Source organism: Diorhabda carinulata, chromosome 11 (genome assembly GCF_026250575.1).
Source record: "Diorhabda carinulata isolate Delta chromosome 11, icDioCari1.1, whole genome shotgun sequence".
Taxonomy (NCBI): Eukaryota; Metazoa; Arthropoda; class Insecta; order Coleoptera; family Chrysomelidae; genus Diorhabda; species Diorhabda carinulata.
Window position 1 is genome coordinate 6,890,091 of NC_079470.1, and position 20,682 is coordinate 6,910,772.

General features: G+C 30.6%; 1 protein-coding gene across 1 annotated transcript; it reads left to right on the forward strand.

The window, feature by feature from the left end:
- The first annotated feature begins 11,906 nt into the window (after nt 1–11,906).
- On the forward strand, nt 11,907–20,133 carry LOC130899444 (larval cuticle protein LCP-22-like). Its single transcript, XM_057809379.1, has 3 exons — nt 11,907–11,956; nt 17,840–18,279; nt 19,817–20,133. Exons 1-3 carry the CDS (start codon nt 11,945–11,947, stop codon nt 20,064–20,066), a joined length of 702 nt encoding a protein of 233 aa, XP_057665362.1. The 5' UTR covers nt 11,907–11,944; the 3' UTR covers nt 20,067–20,133.
- The last annotated feature ends 549 nt before the right edge of the window (nt 20,134–20,682 follow it).

The window sequence follows — 20,682 nt, forward strand, 5'->3', positions numbered from 1 at the left end:
ACAGAGTTTATTAACAAAAAGTTCCTTACCATCTGAAATGTCGAGTTCTTTTCGTATTTTCTGCCAGTTTACTTTATCACTGGTAACATACAAAACTGAATAAACACACACCAATTGTAAAACTTCAGCATACAAGCTTGTTTTGGATGAATAAACTTCATTTATCTAAGAATTGATGCGATATGGAAAATACTAGCCCTGCCTCCATTGGAGCCAATTTGGTGTCTTTACCAATATATTCTGTAAAATGACCGTTGTAGGCAAGTCTGCTGCAGGTTTAGAAATTAATTTTTTGTTGTTTTCATTTAAAAATTGTCTTAAACGGAAAATTCCTGCGTGATTTTTTCGAATTATTTAAAAAACATGTGTAACTATGGTAAGTAGTAATTTTTATCACGATATCAATATAATTTTAATGAAATTGAATCATTTTTATTTGACGTGCGTTAAAGCCAAGACTATACTGTGTCTCAGCATCGTGTGTTCCATGAAAGGAAAACTTTAGAAAAAGCAGTAGATGAGTGAAACTGGATAATGTTAGAAATAAATCAACGTAAAGAAGGCAATTGAAAGTTCACGAAAAGAGAATGCGGAACAACATATTGACTCAGATATATTGAAAGAAGAAAACGACAGCAGAGGGATACTCACTATGAAATTGACAGCGTGGGAGGAGGTAGTGTCGACATATGTGAAGAAATCCACATTTTAATAATTTTTGCATAATGTATGCAAAAGATGAATTTTAAGATGACAATCTGTTCAAAAAATTTGGTTAACAATAATCTTTTTAATCCTGACAGCTCTTCTTAAAATTTATCTTCGTTCATGATATGCTTTATTCATAAATTACGTCCCACCACTAGAGAAATAAGTGGAAATATCTGGTGTTACTTCATCCAATATAACAGTGGCAGCTTGTGACGTTAAGAGAAGGCTCAGCAAAATATCTAATAGGATTCGAAATAAATCTATTTTTTTGTCATTGTTGGTCCGCAGAGACTGTCGGTTTTTTAACCAAATATGAAAAAAAAAACAACTCAACAATAGCCGGTTTTGGACGACTTTGACGAAATTCATCTTTTAGCAAAGTGCGACCTCTATTGAAATCTGAAAGTCAGCGAAACACAATGGCTAGAGATGTTCATCACCAAAAGTCGAAGCTAGTTAATCGGCATATTACTATTGATTTACCTAATCTACGTCGAAAGTAATATTAAATGTTCTCGTTTTAATTATTTGAACACGATGAATGTTCCAAGTATCTTCAAACATGTTCTGAGTACGTAATATTGCCATATCTATAAACTATTAATTATTTAACGAAAGTAGCTTGTATGTAACTGCAAACAAAATAATTATCTTCACACGTATACGAGAGTTGCTATTTAAGTTTTGAGATATGGTAACACTGATATGTCAAATCAGGCGTTACCATCATAATTTTTGAAATTTTTAATGGTGAACGCACTCAAAACATATTGTAGAAGTAATATTTGAGTTGCTTACAGATACCTACTTGGAAAATTCATCTTGTTCAAAAAATGAAATTGAATTGCGGAAATTTTTTATGACTTTCGACGTGTGACATACATAAAATTGACATTATTTGGTGTTTGTTCCACTAATATACATTCAATGTTGCATGAATATTTGTCTGTTAAAAAGATTTGTTCGTGTTATCTATACAGTTTATATAGTTTACTAGAGAAACAATCCAGGTCTAGGACAATCAAATAGATTCATAGCCGTATCTGAGAAACTGGGCTTCGTCTAATATCATCTTAAGACAATAGGTGTGGCAAAGAACGACAACTGCAAATTCTGTGAAAAAGACATAGAAACAGCACAGCGTCTCTCTGCGAATTTCATCCAAAGTACCTCGAAGCAATATTACTTGGGATCTGCAATCTAGTCGTTGAAAAATCGCTTTGTTCATCGGGTCCTTAGATCGTCATGTTAATTAATTTAAAAATATCCATATGACCAATTTTCTCAATTTGAGCTGTAATTGTTTATCTACAAGCAGTGTTTGTGTGTGATAGAATACTGTGTTGCTTCGTTTTTTCATAGGTATCAATTTTTTCATGGTTATGACCTAAATCTTTTATGGTCCACATTACTTCACCACCAAAAAAAAAAACATATGAAAACAATACAAAGCTTGTACCATTTCACACCCGCATATTCCAGTGGTTTCTTCGTAATTATAACAGTGATCTACATGACACGTTAAAATAACATCAAACTGCAAAAGTTAAGCAAAATTCAAATGAGCGAGTTCAAAAATAAAAAGGACGTAAATCCCGAAGAAAAATCGTATCCATTTACTGTAAATAAAAGTCGACAGGAGCGGATTTGTTAAGCGAAGCATAGCGAACGCCGCGTGGCCGGCGAGGTGCCGGAAGAGGAAGCTACAGTAGAGCGCATGACAACTTCGGCAGTCGGCGCGTGGAAAAAGCGCATAACGTCGACCAGCAACAAGTATAGATAAGTGAAGACAGAAACAGTGCAAGGGTTACAACGGTTGCGCACCATCAGTTTCGCAATGTTGAATTAATAAAACCGATTGAAATATTTGAAGAAAATTCTGGTGCAATCGATATTGTAAGAAATGGTAATTTTACGAATAATTCAAAACATAGAGAGGTCCATTATCATTATCTTTATGAATGTTTAAAAAAAGGAATGATCAATATTATCAAAGTTGATATTGATGAAAATACTGCTGATATTTTCACGAAGGCACTGTGCCGAGAAAAATTCGAAAAATTTCGAGGCCTATTGAATCTAAGATGAATGTGAGTACATTATAAATGTAAGGAGGCATGTGGAGGCTACTACATTTATATTTGTGCGCATGTGTATCATTGTGCAGAGAGCGCATGATCTCTTGTATGCTGGAAGAGCACATGCGCACGACGTGTGCCTTGACACTCTTGACAGGTCCCAGTTCTATGTAAGATGTTTTTTCATTGTCCTTATTAACATGCAATAAAATTTTTTTTATTACGAATGATTTGTTTGATTAACCACGTACTTTAACAAAAATTTTGTTAAATAACCTCAAAAACATGGCGGAAGCTAGCTAAAAATTCATTCTTCTTTCACCGCCTACGTACATCCTTAAGATTATTCTTTTACAATTTTATTATTGTTATGACATGTTATATATTGTTATTTCTTTTGAGTTAATGATGCTAATTCAATTTTGTGTCTTGTTTAAAAACAAATAAATCATTAAAAATAATAGAGCTACCTACTACCAAAATCATTCTTGTGTTTATTTCGATCATTATAATAATTGATAAATGTTTATGAATCAATCGATATTGTCTATTGAGCAATAACACATATTGTCTATTATAATATTTTAATATTAAAATAGAAAATATTTGTTAACAATAGTTTGTGTTTTCTAAAATTAAATACGATCAATTTTATTTGACGTGGGTTGATAATTTTTCATTATGTTACACGTGGCATTTAGCTCGTCAATGTTTTAAACTTTGTTGATGTTTCCTGTTTAGTAAAGATGGTGCTTAACATTTTCGCATAAATTCCATATAATTGTTTGATTTCAAGAATTTTACTTCTTGTCTAAGTAGGATTTATATTTTAATATTCATAGTTTTTATATAAATTTTAATGTATAGGTTCTAAATTACAATTTAGTTGTGAAAATATACGCAGTGACATAGAAACTCGGATATCCACTAAATTCTTTTTCAATTCAAAAATATTCAACATATATGAAGCTCTTAATGCAAGATATGAATTCGAGAGGTATCAGTTTAGCATTCCTAGTTTATCTCATTCAATTTTTGTGGTGAGTACTGAGCTTACCTGACAATTTCGATACAAGTATACAGAATTCTTTCGTGTTCAATGGTTTTAATTGTTATCTAATAGGAATTCGCAAGTGTTCATGTTCCCAAAAATTACTAGTGGAATGAACAAGTGTGTAAGATGTATTCAAGTAAGGCACCAAGAAAGCAGAACAAGAATGATTAGGACAACAAGGGCCTAAAATCTCATCGACAACAATGTGAAGTGGTTATAGACGGATAACTTGATTTGCACTCTTTTCGTATCGACCTCAATTGAGGTTATATTTTTTCAACATTGAAACATGATGGTCGAGTGATGGTGAAAAGAAGTCTAGGCAAACGTTGTAACTTTCATTTTTTTGTTAAACATTTTTTTTTAAATTTACCGATTAAAGTTTATGAACAAATATTTTAAGAAGAATTGTAAGGCTTGTATCTGCTAATATGTTGACTTCTTCCTAATTCAACAACTGCGAATTACAGAATCAAATACCTTCATGTTTTCAAGTGAGTTATAATTTTATAAGTTAACTTTGTAACTGCATCTTGAGTATTTAGTCTTTTTTAAACCAAATTGTTCCTGGAACATGACTGAATATTTTCAGAATTATTTCAGAAAGCTTTCATTGAGTACCTTCTCCAAATTCTTTACAATTCGGGTCGTAATAAATAAGCAGTACAACTGTTTAAAAATTGCTATTACTATAATAATTTATAGGTAACCGGGTAATCAGTTCCATGCAGACTGTTTTGTAGAGAGAGTTAAACATCCGGTTAGTGTAATGGTGTAGACTGTCATCTCAGATAAATGCAACTATGACGTAGGATAATTAAAAACGATTACTCGAAACGCGATTACTGCCAAAACTCGAAGTGTGGTTTTCTGTTGATATAGAATACATCTTCATGTAAGTTTCGAAATTGTGCCACGAAACAAAAAGTATAACTGCTTTTCTGACTGAAAAAAACATCACTGTTCTATTCTTGCCTGGAAAGTTTACTAATGCAGTTCATGACATGATTTAATCTGACCGTTGAATTGGACTAAAACGGATATCTGAAGCACTGAATAATTTCATACGAACGCGTTCATCATATAGCTCGCGTCAATTTGGACATGAGAAAAATTGCTGCAAAATTGATACCCAAATGTTGACCAAAATCGTGCAAGGGTAGAAGCATCGCGTTCGATCTGTGCTCGATTTGAAAACTATGTAAACTTCTTAAACCGAATTGTTACTATGGACGAGACTTGAGTACATTTCTACGATCCAGAACCAAAGCAACAATCGATGGAATGGCGACAGTCTGGTTCTCCAAGACCTAAGAAGTTTCGTGCCCAAAAATCTGCTGAAAAAGTTCTTGCTTCAGTTTATTGGGTAGAACAATAACTGGAGATTACTATTCGACATTACTGAGCAGTCTACGGGAAAAATTAAAGAGGAAAGACGCGGAAAGCTATCCAAAGGTGATTTGTTTTTGCAGGACAACGCCTTACACACAAATCTCATGTTGCCATGTAAAAAATTCGTCATTTAGGGCTTCAATTACTAGAGCACCCCCCTTATTCACTAGATTTGGCTCCGACTGACTATCAACTCTTTTCTCAACTGAAAAAAAGTTTAAAAGGTCGTAAATTTTCTTCCAACGAGGAGGTAATAAAAGCTGTGGAGGTCTGGTTTGCAGAGCAAGAAGAAACATTTTTTTTTAAAAGTTCTAGAGACTTTGCAGGTTCGCTGTAATAAATGTATCCAAATAAGAGGAAAATATGTTGAGTAATAAAATATTTTGACATTGAAATTTTGTTTGGTTCTATAGTAGGCTAAGAATTTTTCAATATATCCTCGTATATTAATAATACTTTTAATAAATTTCTGCTATTTTATATTTTACTGTTATACACTTATCAATCTTCTTTCTTACGCAAAATGTTTATATGATCCTAATAATACAAGTACACTAAAAAATAATTACAAGGTCTATAACTTGTAATTATTTTTTTAGGTAAACTTTAAAATACAAAAATTTAAGTACTATCCCTAACAATTTGGCCACCTACTGTATTTTGCTCTGTTACCAAATCTCTACATGACAGTATTTTCAATAAATGTGGGAAGTCAAGGATCAATTCCATGGTTGATTCCAAATTCTTTTATTATTAAATGACGATATATCAAAAGGAAAGAATTAAATATTGGAATGACAGAAATGTTATGAAAATATTGTAATCACCTTGTAATATAGGAATTAGAAGACTCAAATCAAATTTTAAGCCATAAAATACGTGCTTAAAATATTGGGATTATGTATTAATTTATTCATTCATTTATAGACATTTATAGACTATTGGATATTGAATTGTAAATTTGTGAATAAATTTATGAAATGAATGAAATTCCAATTTTTGACGTCATATAACAATGATCAAATTGAAAGTATAATTTATCAAAGTGTTAAATATGTAGATATTATTTGAGAACAGGAGAAGAAGTTGTAAATTAGATTATTCCGTGTTATTCAAAAGTTCTCTTGGTCCTTCTCATCTTTGAGAATAGTATACATAACAAGTCAAATTTTAACACTGAATATCAATAACAATTTGTATTTATACCCTATGGAAACGGTATTGGAACAACCTTTTCAATGATACTAATCTTGTTTGTGTTAATGGCAGTTTTGGCAACTGGGTTTAAATAGAAGCAGAGCAGTAGATAATTAAATCAGTTAATATACTGTGGAATTCAAGAAACACATCTGGATAGTTGTCATATAATCTAACTGGTAAGAATATGATAAGCCACCCCACGACGATCATCATGAAAGTCTATACATAGACTATTGATGATACGAGAAATCGATTTATCATATCTATTTTATTTACTTCCGGAGACACCGGAAGTGGTCATTATCTCAGGAAGGCTAACAGACATCGAACTATGGATAACTTTGTTCGGCAGATCTCATCAAGATCTATCTGTGTGTGAAAAGTCATGATGATTGACGCATGCGCAGGAGAGTTCAGAAGATTGGGAGCACTTATCATAGAATATACATGGCGACGAGAATCTCGTACATCTGAACCAAAAATAGACCCATTCGTTTCATTAATTTCATTAAAGAAATCAAAAAAGATCTTAAAATGTAAAAATTGTAGATTTAAGTCTAATTAAAATATTTGATTGAAGAAAATTATTTTTGTTCACCATTATTTCGGTCTCTAACACAACTTAATCTAACCTAACCTAACCTATCCTAACATAACCTAACCTAGCCCTACAAAAATTACTAAATTTTCATTTTATCTATTGATTTTTACAAACAAAGTTATCCATGGTTCGATATCTATTGAGATAATTGTCATTTCTAGCCTCTGCATAAAATAGATATGGTAAACCGATTTCTCGTAATATCAATAGTCTTTGTATAGAGTCTCTCTAATTTAAAAATTTTTTAATAGCCCAAGTTTTTATGTAGTGTTATGATAAAGTAATGTACAAAATGAGTAACAACAAATATACAAAGTATATTTTTTGAATAAAGTTCCGGTTCCAACGAATAGGGAGAACTTGGAGACTAGTACTTGGTTTGAAAATAATGGTTCACCATCACATTATGGTGTCAATGTTCGAAGGTTTCGAGATAACCAGTTACAAGGAAGGTCGATTGGAAAACGTGGATCAATGAAGTAGCCACTTAGGTCACCCCATCTTATTCTTCTTAATTTTTTTTGTTGAGATTATAAAAAAGTCGAGTATACGTTGGCTGACAACACAATTTAGTAAACTTAATGGAACGAATTAAGCATGAAATGATTTTTATAACTTCCCAGATCAGAAGCTTTATTAAAGCCACTAAACTTGATAATGAAGATATTTTAAAATAATGTGTGTAGATCCATTTCCGTAGATATATTTGCAAAAGTAAAGGAGTTTCGAAATAAAATGTTTTACTGTCAGAAAGTAAAATGGAGCTTTCTCCTAGAAATTATTAAACTGTATTTTCAATCTGCAAGTAATATGAAAATTTCATTTTTATTCAGTATAAATAAATACCAATAAAACAAATACTTATTAGTATCGTCGAGAAGGTTTCTTTAATACTTTTGAGAAGATGTGTTGCTTTCTAGGTATAAGGTTACATTAGACACAATGACCTTATGACGAATAGATAATTCATCTATCATTAACAGTTTTAGAACCTTTAAGATTCAGAATTCACTAACATATGATAAGTAGTAGAAGTATATAGGAAGTAGAATTATATAGTGACTTCTAAGGTTTATTGCTCATTCTATAAGAGTTGCCCTTGTCACTGAGCCATCATCAGATTGTTCTCCATTTTCAGTATCTGAGATAGTTTTAAGGAGGAGACGCTCTTGTTACAACAAGCTTCTCATCCAAAGCATTTTCTAAGTTGGTTTGTGATGGCCAGTCACTTTGTAACTGGACAATTAAGAGTTTTATAGAAGCAGTAGTCCTACAATTGAATATGTAATAATGCAGGGCATAGTGCCGCATTCGTTTGTAAAATTGTTTTAAATCGTTATTTTTTTTAAATGTCCGGGAGGTGTTCCTGATTATAAAAGTGTAAGATGTCACTTGAAGTCTTTTGATGTTATTGTTTTATTTTTATTTATGAAAAAATCATTGTCAAATACCGTCTAAGAAGTAACCTGAATCTCAATGAACATTGTTGGTTTACTGGGTCATAAAATTTTATGATTTCCAAAATACTTTCATTATTTTACAGAAAAAAATGTTTCTGTTAACTTCAATCACCAAAAAAACTTATATAAAATATTTTAATAATAAATAAAAATCTCATTACACATAACAATAAGTTGGAAATTTTAATAGATTTATATTAGAAGCAGAAAATATTTTTTAACGTATTACTGCTGAAAAATAGCAAACAATTTTTAAGCCCGTCGTCGGCCTTTCTCTCACTCATTTTATACATTGAGAGATGGGAGTGAGATAGAAATACTTCTCTCTCGAATATATCTGTGCGTTATAACATAAATAAAACATATAAAAAAACAAAATTCTTCAAATCTATTTAGGTTAATTTGTTTAAGATAGTTGAAATGTTTGAATTATAACATTTCAATTTTTTAGGTATATTATTGAATTCAGGAAAATTAGGATTATCGGCGATTTTAAATTTTTAAAAACTGATAACAATTAAATTCATTCGAAATATTGTAAAGAATATAAAAAAATTAATTCATTGCAAAAAATGCATTTTTTCTGGCTTATTCAGTTATTCGTTGTTTAAACAATAACATCAAAGGGTATCAAGTGTCATCTTACACTTTTATAATCAGGAACACCTTCCGGACATTTAAAAAAAAATTACGACTTAAAACAATTTTGCAAACGAATGCGCCATTATGCTCTGGTCTTGAATTGTCTAATAAAATGGGTCCTCAAATGCACATTTTGGATAAATTTCCAAATTTTAAGCTACTTTAATAGATTTCTTAAGTATTTTTTAGAATTATACACTGATAGATGATGGAGTTACAGATTTTTTTCCAAAACTTTCGTTTTCCAAAACGAAAAAAAATTCAAATCGAAGTTGTATATCTTTTAATTTTTTACAAGAATGGTCGGCTATTACTGTTACTTACAATGTTAGGCGTTTAAAGGCTAAGGAATAATAATTACAATTTCGAAAAATGCTAAATGGCTCAACAACGCAATTTTTCCGAAAAAAGACAAAATCCGCATTTGGTTGGAAAATTATGAATTTTATTTGGAATATTGATTTCAAAATAGTAGCAAATTCCACTTTAAATCGCATTTGTCAATAGAAAAAAATATTTTTTGTTGCTCCAAAGTATTTTCTTACATATTTCAGAAAATATTACTTGACATACTAAAAAAGAAATTCCAAAATTTTCATTTCTTATATAACTTTTCAATCAACCTCGAATTTTCGCGTTTTTTTTGGAAAATCGCAATTTTTTAGCTAGTTATGATTTTTAACGCATCATCTCTCACCTCTTAATCTATATTCACCCTAAGTTTGTAAACATCAGTAACCGTTAAATATTTTAAAAACCATTTTTGTGTAAAATTGAAATGCCTTCAACTTGGATTTGAAATACTTTTACTGTTTTGCCAATATTCAGAAACAATACTTTTTATCAATTTTTTTCGGAAACTAATTATGAAGAATTCTTAATAGAATTATTTCGGAAACTTCAAAGTAACTTACATTGTTTTTTTTTGGTTAAATCGCATTTTTTAATGATTTTCTTGAAGCTGTGAATATCATCCCTTAATCTTCAGCCACCCTAAGTTTGTAAATATTAGTAACAGTCAAACACTCGAAAGAAGCATTTTTGTGTAAAATAAAAAGATCTACAACTTCGAATCGAAGTTTTTTTTCTTTTAGCGTTTTCCCAAAATACAGAAAAAGTCACTTTTTATCTATATTTTCGTCCTTACCTTAGAAATAATTTCAAAAATTTTTTGACAGACCTATTTCGGATACTTCAAAGTAACTTACATCGAAAATTCAGGTACTTAACTTATGTTGTTGTACATAAATAATATGGCCAATATCATGGTTATCAGATATTTCTTTCTTTTGGCTACATAATGATTATTGTTTCAAACGAATTGCCCTATATTTTGCTTTATTTTTCTAATCAATACATATGCTAAATATTTTTAGTAATGTTTCTAATACCTAATTGTTATAACTTTGGAATTATATTTAGTACTGCAATACATCAGCCAAAGTTAAAATAATACATTAAAATGGCTATGATTGAATAAACTTCAATTTTACGAATTTTCATACAATTATTTAAATTTTTGCGTTTATTCAATTTTTTTTTGCCCAGAGGTGGGGTGGAAGCTAATGCCTTCCTCACAGCGGGCGGGTTCAATGCTGTGAGTTTGTGTGGGACTCTCACCCACTAAACCACCCTCCTCAATCCTCGGGAGTATCGTACGCCGGGAGGACAACAAATTGTCATTGCATCAGCGTACAAACTTAATCCTTTGGATTTTTGAGCTGTTTCTTAGCTTCACTCCTCTCCACCAGTCCGTCAAGACGGCACAAGAAGAGAGAAAGTTACTGAGCCACTCCACCTCCACCAACTTCAAGGTCTTACAGCTCCCAGGAGTGGGCGTTTATTCAATTATAGCCATCTTAATGTGACATTAGAAATGTTCAATCTAGTAGGAAAGTTTTTGATCTCCATTTTTTTGGTAATATCTCTAACCAGATCATAGTTCGTCTACTTTTGTTTAAAGCCTAACGAAATGCCTCCAAGTTAGAAGGCGATTCTAAAAGAATTATGGCCCATTGAGAATACAATTTATTCTATTGAGAAATTCTGTATTTTTTCGATAATGTATGACATTTGACATTTTGTCTTATACAGAATTATAATGCTTTATCTTAATGAACGTCCTTGTTACACGACGAACTATGGAAATTCTCCAAGAAACGGGCGTTAGTGTTTTTTCATAACTATCCCGGTCACCAGATTTAAATATCATCAAGCGTGTGTGGGATATGATATTGAATTTCCAGAAATTTTAGAACAGATATCCTTTTATCGATGTCTAGTTTTCATCTAACTATTGTGAATAAAACCTCTGAATTGTAATGTCTCTCAAATTTTTGTACGCTCAAAAATTTAAATGCAGAAGTTAAAAGTTTTTATCTATTAACAATTAAAGGCCTATGGAGTTTTCGATTCCAGATTTAAACATAGAGGAAAGTGAAAAAGTACATATTGTAACTTTTATTATTTAACAAAAATATCTCAATTTTCTTTCAGTAAATTTTAAAATACGAATGGTTCTACTGAATCCTTGTTAGTAAATTGTACATTACAATAAATTGTATAAGATTAAAAAAATACAAATAACTATAAAATTTCGAGTAGATATTTGTAACGTATTTAATTATCTAGATTTGAATTTTAAATTATGCGGCCGACCCTGTACCAAACTGATGATGAACCACTTAAAAACGTCTTCTGGTGAATTATTGTATTGTTGGATTGGTATATATAGCGCAAAATCTTCAGAAAATTCAGAATCCGTGTGTATCGCTTGAGCACAGATCCATAATAATCAGTGGCAAATATGATTAAATTGGTGAGTCTTTTGAGATTATTAACAAATTATTTCACTTAATAGTTCATAAGTTCTTCACATAAATTTAGAAAAAAAAACCAAATTTATATATGTTGTGATCTACTCAAATATTCATAATAACTAATAAATAATTCCATAATTTCATTTTTGCTTATAATTGTAATAACTTTTTATACAATACTATCACGATCTCTGTTTTTTCTATTCAATTTTAAAATTCATTTGGTATAGTAAATATCAAAAAATGCTAGAAATAGCCTCCAAATTCCAAATTACTGAAAAATATTTTAATATTCAACCTCCGGGTAAGCAATAATTTGATAAAAAATATCTCTGCATTAAATTGTAGTCAAAATTTATTAGTAAATGTTTTAATATATAATTATTCAAAAAATTTACTTTCAGTAATTTTTATATCAAGTTTGTCCCATTTCGAATGAAAATAACTATATTACGTCGTTTTAAAAGATTCAACCCTTCACACAAGCGATCCACTGAAATTTCTACCCGAATTAGTACGAGCCAGATAATCAATATTTGTTTCACGTTAGAGATATTGAGAAAAATTATTGAAAAATGTTATAAAGAATATTTTATTAACTCTATACAGCAAGTTTCATAACAAAATCATCATTTTTAATTCGTTTATTATTTAACAACTTTTTCAGTTTTTTTTATTTGATTTTTTGTGTGTAATATTTGGATAGAAGTGTTGAATATCACTCATTATTGAATTTTTTGCTTTCTAATGAGATAGATTTGAAATGTCAACAAGAAAAAAATTTAAATTATGCATTTGTATGGAGATTATGCTTGTGGATTATTCTCTTGTGGCAACTTAAACTTAAAACACCCACAACTCCACTAAATATCATTGTAGTGTTTCTAAATATATATATTTAAGACACATCGAGTGAATCTATGCATCAGCGTTCTCAATTTATCATTCCAACTTAATATTAGTAAGGATCAAATTAGGCCTTATGAAACAAAATTTTACATCTATATATAAACTACCATCTATCTACTCCTCACCTCAATATAAACTTTTGAGTAGTAGAAGTAGAAGTAGAAGCTACTACAATAAGAAGACTTCGTATTAGCCACGTAAATCATAAACATTCAGGAAGTGGCTTTGTTTTTCATAACTGTTTGCAGCTTTGACTGTCAAGCATAAACTCACCAACTGAAGACAATACTACATTGTATGATAACATTTTAATCTCAAGATTATTTTAAAGATACTTTCTAACAGAGATCAAGAAGTTTTAGAGTTTCTCGAACCTCTACCAAAAATGTGATTATATGATAATTTCTGATAGCCCAAATATTTTCTGTTGCTAAGCCAAAGATTATAGTTTACAGAAATGTTCCAGTAACTTACATTAGATCAATTTGACAAAGCTTAATGAGATATATAACCAATTATCTTGCTGTGATCACTGTTCATCGTTTTTTTAATATTTCATGTACTTTACGAAAAAATATAGCGTTTTCGAGGCACGTCAAAGGGAAATGTGATAACGATAATTGCTTCGTCTTGACATTCGGCGACTGATAATCCTCATAAAGTTTAAATTGTATGGAATTTGAAGATATCCTTCTTTATATAATAAATTATCAAAGGCTGATTGTTTTTTTTGGAAAGATTGCAATAAATAATCTTCAAAATATACGACATGTAACGTATTCTCAAATAGATAGTGCATACATACATAATTTAAGAAATATTTATCGTTGAAGGAATAATAGTCATTTCATGTTATGGTTTACCAAATCTTCTAAAATTCTCATCTCGATTATCATTCCCGGGATTTGGTAAAAGATAAAGGTTATTGAACAAAACTTAAGAAAAATTCAATGAGACAAGTATGTCAAGAAATCAAGATCCCCGAACTGTAGGTAAATAATAAGAGAATAATTGAAACAATATTACTAAATACTCGTAGTATTGGAAAGCAGTTAAATATTAGAATTATAATTTTTTATATTTGTATTTGTGACTCTTTGTATATTTTTACTTCAGCCAGTAAAGTTACAGAAATAATAAGAGGTATATATTGAAGCTAAAAATCAGATCCAGGAGTGGATAAAAGTACGATTAATGTATTTATAAACACTATCAATAATAATAAATAATTTTAGTACAGGTTAATTATATAGATTTTGTTCATTTCTTCATTTTTCTTTACTTTTCATTAAGAGCTGTTTATTTTACTTACATATTGGGCAAACGAGGAAATTAATAATTAAGTTTTCTCCAAATACTTCACAAAAGCTTTTTTTCTTCGACTTTGATTATTATTTTTTTATTTCAAAATCGAGTGTTCAATAGTAATTGTTATTTATAACCATAATATTTTCTTCAAATTTTGTGCTATGAATGTTAAGAGTTTTCATTATTCACTTTTCAATATTATCACAACTTCCTGGAAGTTAATTAGATGATTTTTATAGTCCTAATTAATTGTAGACGTGTTACTAATGATCAAATATCATAAACCGTGAAGATTAGTATAATTATTTGCAAGGTTATGTTATTTGTACTATGATTTATTTGTGACAAAAAATTTCACACATTTGTGATTAATTATTCACAAGATAATAATCTATAATTTGATTAATTACCATGTAAGACTTTTCTATGTAATGTGATCTAAACATTTCCAAATAGTGGTAAGACAAATATTTCGTAATTGTGGTATAAACAGTTTTCGTAACAATTTTTGACCACAATAAATATAGTTTAAAAAAACTTAAAAAATACTCTTCTAAAGCACATCAAAATAAGCTAATAAATATAATAATAATATATTATTGTGAATAAAGGGTTGGGTGCTCAATGTATGAGAAATATGGAACAAAACGCCCCATGCTTTTTCACAATAATACTGGTATTCTTCATTCACTGTTGTTTTAAGGTTATTTTAAAAAACTATTGATTGATTCATGTACTTTAATAGCGTGTTTTTTAGTTTCTTCAAACTAAATTTATTGTTCACTTTTTAGCTTCTCAATTGATACCACTCTCGTATCATGTCTTCGCTGCTTATATACCTACATCTCGTCGAAACTTGTATCCAACAGTAACGGTATATTTCCTAAGGTTGTCGAAGTGCTTAATTTCTAGGAAAACTGTTACATTTATTTCATTTAATTAAATTTGATTTGTATGATATATAATTTCAAGCAACAGCCGCTGCTTTCCCGCCCATGGAATCTTTTTCTATTTTATAAGGTTATTTTTTGATAATGATTCCGTTTAAAAAGGTGTAGCTGTAAAAGAGAAGTCTAGACATATATTGAAGTAAAATAAAAGGTAAAGTTTACACATTCGTTCAGTTTTACTTATAACTTAGTAAATTAATCATAATATCAATCAAAGCAACAAACATGAAATACAGTCCACTAACCAAATCAACTTAACCGTCCTTTGTCGAACGAAAACAATCAATCAAACAATTTCAGGAGCCCACATAAAGGTGAAGCTAATATAAACTTGTTAAAAATAGAGCTATGTTCCTCTATCAACTTAAAGTATATTATGTAATTAATTAGACAATAAAAACTATAGAATTATTATGAGATCTACTAACTTTGTCGTCAAAGATATTTCATCAGAAGCTTTGTTAATGAAATTTGTTTTGCCGTAAGTTTTTGCCTTGCTACATGTGTCTCTGATTGACGTTCAAGATACATAGTAATTTTAATTAACCATCAAAGTATATTGATTCTATTCTTAAACTTGAGTGTGCTTTATTGCATGAAGTAGAAATACTTTGGAATTTCTGGAGCCGTTTGCGATATTCATACTGAATATACTGTTTCAACCACCACTACACCAAGACTAGCAATTATATTGTCTGGAAGGTTTACCTTCAGTCCCTGAAGACGATAACTTGGTTATAGAAACGCGCGTCAGACAGTGAAATTGTTAGTGTTGGTGTAGTGGTGATAGTATATTCAGTATGAAGAAATGAAACCATGAATTGATTGCCACTTTATGTCAAATTTAGAAACAATAGAGGCTTTTTTTGGGCTCCTTAGAAGAATTTCAATTCTATTTTCTAAAAATACGACTAATTCGAAAATAATTTGATATATGAATATTTCCATCAATGTAAGCACGGATTTTTTCACTGAATAAAGCACTTGACTTTTTTTTTGGCGATAGTTCCACTTCTTCCACTTCTTCGACACTGCTTTCATCTCAGGAAGAATACAATCCGTAGCATTTTTAGCAAGTTCGAGTACCAGGAAAAGATTATAAACTGACGTTTGAGTTCCACATTTGAAAGGAGTCTTAAATATCAGATTTTCAACAGAAGTTTACAATTCATATTTTTTCGATTTTGATAATTTCAAAACCTAATATTTTCAAAAATAAAATGCCACTAGTGAAAAATAAGCTACGTTAGAAAAGTATATTGATGCCTTGAATCCATTGAAGACCTCGAATTGATTTAATTTTTATTTGTAATACATCTATAATATAATACAATTCACAGCTTAGATATTGTCGTTTTTGCGGGTAGTAAGTCAAAATTTAATATCTACAACTCTGATGATCTTGCCGTATTCGTCGAATAAATCTTTGGAGTCGGTGTAAAGAGCGGCTATTAATTAATTCTTTTACCAGCCAATATTTCTTCGCAGTATTACAAGTTTTTAATATGTTCTATTTCCCGAAATTGTTTTTGTGTCTTTCAATGTCAGCCATATGTTTTATATTCTTAGCTTCCTCCTTATATACTTTTCATTTCTCTATTTTGTGTTGTTTTTAGAAATAACTACTAAAATGTACAGTTTATTTTAATTTTTATTTCCATACATAATTTTTTCTGAAATTATAACATTATACAAGGTTTTCCATGTCCTTATTTTGTTAGTTATATGCATTTCTTTCTTACATCATTTATTATAAAGTTCCCCATGGGTTTGTGCATAATTTTTTTTAGTTGTTTCTTCTCGTTGAATATACTTTTCACTGTTTCAACTACAATTTTCAGATTAATGTTTTCTCTTTCCAGAAAATTCGAAAATTTCCATATTTCGCTACTGTTTAGCTGGACAAATGATGGTGACTACATCAAGTTTTTCCTTCTCTCCACCTCTACAACAAATTTGACTTCATTTGATGTTCCTTATCTAAATCTACCGTAAATCTATAAACATTATAAATTATTTTTAGATATCGACCGTATATGACTCTTGGAACTGCTTGTTTATTTTCAACAAATCAAAACTGATTAATTCCATCATTTATATTAAAATGTATAAACTAGTGTAATTATCCAAACAACTTATTTGACTCATCGATGGAAACTAATTAATAATGAAGTTAAATATCATCGAATAACCTGCCTTGAAACTATAACTGAATTTTACTGTACTATAACTTTAATTCGAATAGCGATTTTCCTCCTACGCTCCTACAAAGACGATTAAGACGTAAATTTGTACTCTACGTTTGTATGTTGAGAGAATAAAAGTTTAATAGAATTAATGCTAAGTTTCGGTATGGATTGGATGTTTAATTAGGAATTCATATTTTGGGGGAAAATTGTATGTACCACTGTGATGGCAACGACTTAACTAAAGACAGAGGTTACTACTTAATGATGGTTCAAAGTACTCTAGTTTCGTGGTATCTCGAAAGATACAGAGTAGCTTTAGTATTAATATCAAATCAATATGTATTTTGAAACAAGTTTTTCTATGGAATCTTATCTTTTAATTTAGTGTGTGCAAATGAATATATAGAGTACCTACTTAGAAGTAGTTTCTTCATTATACAATCATTGAAATAAGATATAGGCTTTAAATTGAGTAAAGAAATCAGTTTGAAGACAAAATTGAAATAATCTTTTAATTCATTTTCAGTTCTTAATCGCTGCTGTTGCAGTAGCAGCAACATACGCTGCTCCTCAAGCTGCAACTACAACAGTTGCACCTATAACTGCCACAAATGATTATTATAGACGATACGATCCGTATTACAGAAACACATTTGCATATGAACCATACCGCAGAATTAACACCATCGATCCTTACAGGGGTAATTACTGGGGTAATGACTACTACCGAAATAACTATAGGACTGGCCCTTACTTTGGAAACGATTACTATAACAGACAATGGAATGATGGATTTTACAGAAAAAATGACTTCAGGAATAACGTATATAAAAGCGATCCTTTGTACTATAAGAATCTCTATAATTATCCTGATTACACAAAGAACTATGTAGCTGGTCCAGAGGCTGCTGCTAGAATTGTGAGATTCGAAAGTAATGTCAATCCTGATGGAACCTACCAGTATGGGTAAGTGATGTTATGATTTGTGTGATTATTTGAACAATAACAAATGTTTTATTTTGGGCTGTGATCGAACTATTTAGGAATTATACCTAAGTCACTTATCATGAGCTTTTTTACCAGGTTGATGGAATTCCTCAATAGTGGCTCGTTATAAGAATCATATTTTTTAAAAAGTGTACTATCAGGAGTACCCTTGGAGTACTATAAGAAATATTTTTCCTAAAAAGAAATCCATCAAAGTAAGATCTGGGAATCTGGGTGGTTAACTGTATGGATATTCTTTTCCCATCCATCTATTTGGAAATTTTCTATTTGGATAATTTCTTGCAACTCACTGAAAATGCACCTGAGTACCATGTTACTGTAGTCACATCTGCACACCTCCGATATTTGAAGAAATATGCTCCAAGACGTAGGCAAGTCCGTATTTGGACAATGCATCTGTGACTGTAAGCTCGAAATAGATCAATATAAACAATTTTGTAGGTGAATTTTGGTTTGGGCAGAAGTCGATAATATTTATTTTGTTAACGGTTATGACTATCTACTAGACCATTATCGGCGAAAATATATTCATTTTGATTATAGCAAATTAGAAAAATTCTTCTTCCTCTGCAACTCAATCAAAGGAACATGATCAGAAGCCTATCAGTATTTTTTTTCTAAGAATCCTAGAAACAATGGATTGACCATTGAATGTGGTGTTTTTATTCGAATTATCAACTACTGATTTTAACACCAATAATTTATTGTTTTTGTCGGCGGTAACTGTCTGCTGGCTTTTTGTAGTTCGTATATTATGTTATTTGTTTGAAGCTTCACTTCTATGTTCATGTTTATGAGTCCGACATACTCTTTATTTGTATCTAGAAATTTTTCTTTGTAGAACAATTCTCGTTCTTTGCACCAATTTTTCTTAATCCTACTCAGTTAATTCTTATTTTTGTTGTTGTGCTCTCTCTTCAACTTTTGCATACCTTTTCTATGGAACGTATTGTATTTGTATTGAAAATATACTTCAACCTCGTTCATTATTTCTTTATCAGGGATAAACCTCGTTCTCTGTAACATTTCTTCGAGATCTGCAAAGAGTCAGCAATCAATGGAACTAGATCTAGAGAAAACAAAGGGTGCAATGTGATCACGGTTTTCATCGCTTTATTACAAGGTCTTGATGGAACAAATTTTTTCTTTTGCATTTGAGCACTATGTGATGATAATGGTTTTACTTTTGTCGATGTTCGTAGCTGCTCGTGAAGGACTTCCATTAACAGTTCAAGACTTTGTTGTTCACTCAAATCCACTTTGAAATTATATCTCCCACTAATAGCAATGGCTTAACTATGGTCAAAGCTCACTATTTCGGGATGATGTCTGTTGCTGGTTCCAACTCTCTAATAAAGCATCTCAAAATATCCAGAGTGGTTCTCGTATCTTGTTGTGGTATGGCACTGCTAACATTGTATCAGACCCGGTACTTATTGAGTTATGCAATAGATATTGAATTCTACGAAATGATATGTTGTGTCATTATTTTTAGCTATGAAACCGATAACGGCATTGCTGCCGAGCAACAGGGTTATCCAGTGATAGGACCTGATAACGAACCCGGTACCGGAGCTACCGGATCATTTAGTTTCACATCACCGGAAGGTCTCCACTTCCGTACTACATATGTTGCCGATGAAAATGGTTATCGCGCTCAACAAAGTAATGATGTAAGAGGTGTTGTTCCGGTACCCTACTCTGCAAAAGCTCCAGTCGTTGCAACAGCTTCTCAGACGAAGTAAATAAATTAATTTGATAAAGTATGATATTTTTTATTTTTATTATTATGTAATAAATGGTTAATTATAATATTTGCTGTTTGTTTTTAATACACCAAACGAAGAAAACAGATTCTGGAAGTACGTGACGGGAACAAACAGATGCCCAAAGAAATTTAGAACAATAGTCGATGCCTCAAAAATATATGATTAGTAATTAAATAGGGATAAAATATGAAAGCACTTTAAATTTATAATGATCCAAATTAAATGTCCGAATGTTTTTTTTTAAATGACATATTTCATACTAAGTAAAATATGAATATTGTGCACCAAACAAACATAAAATTTTAACGCATTTAACCTATTATTAGCCGCCCTTTCTAAAAATTCTTGTATACCTGTTATATTTTGACAATATCAGCTGCAAACATCCTACTTCAAAATATCCTGTACAATATAAACAACCGATCAATCACGTGCTCGTGCTCCAACTATCCTGAAGGTTATTTATATACAAGAAGACCCTCTATTTCTAAAGCTGTTATTTTTTCAAGATATTTTACTGTACCAATATTTGAAATCATATTTCATTCAAGACAGGGCACTGTACGAGAAGACGCGCGATCTTTATCTTCTT

What these genes read in the sequence shown, in the direction of transcription:
- LOC130899444 (XM_057809379.1), top strand. An exon ending in GATGGAACCTACCAGTATGG is followed by an intron (nt 18,280 to 19,816) that starts GTAAGTGATGTT and finishes CATTATTTTTAG; the next exon opens with CTATGAAACCGATAACGGCA.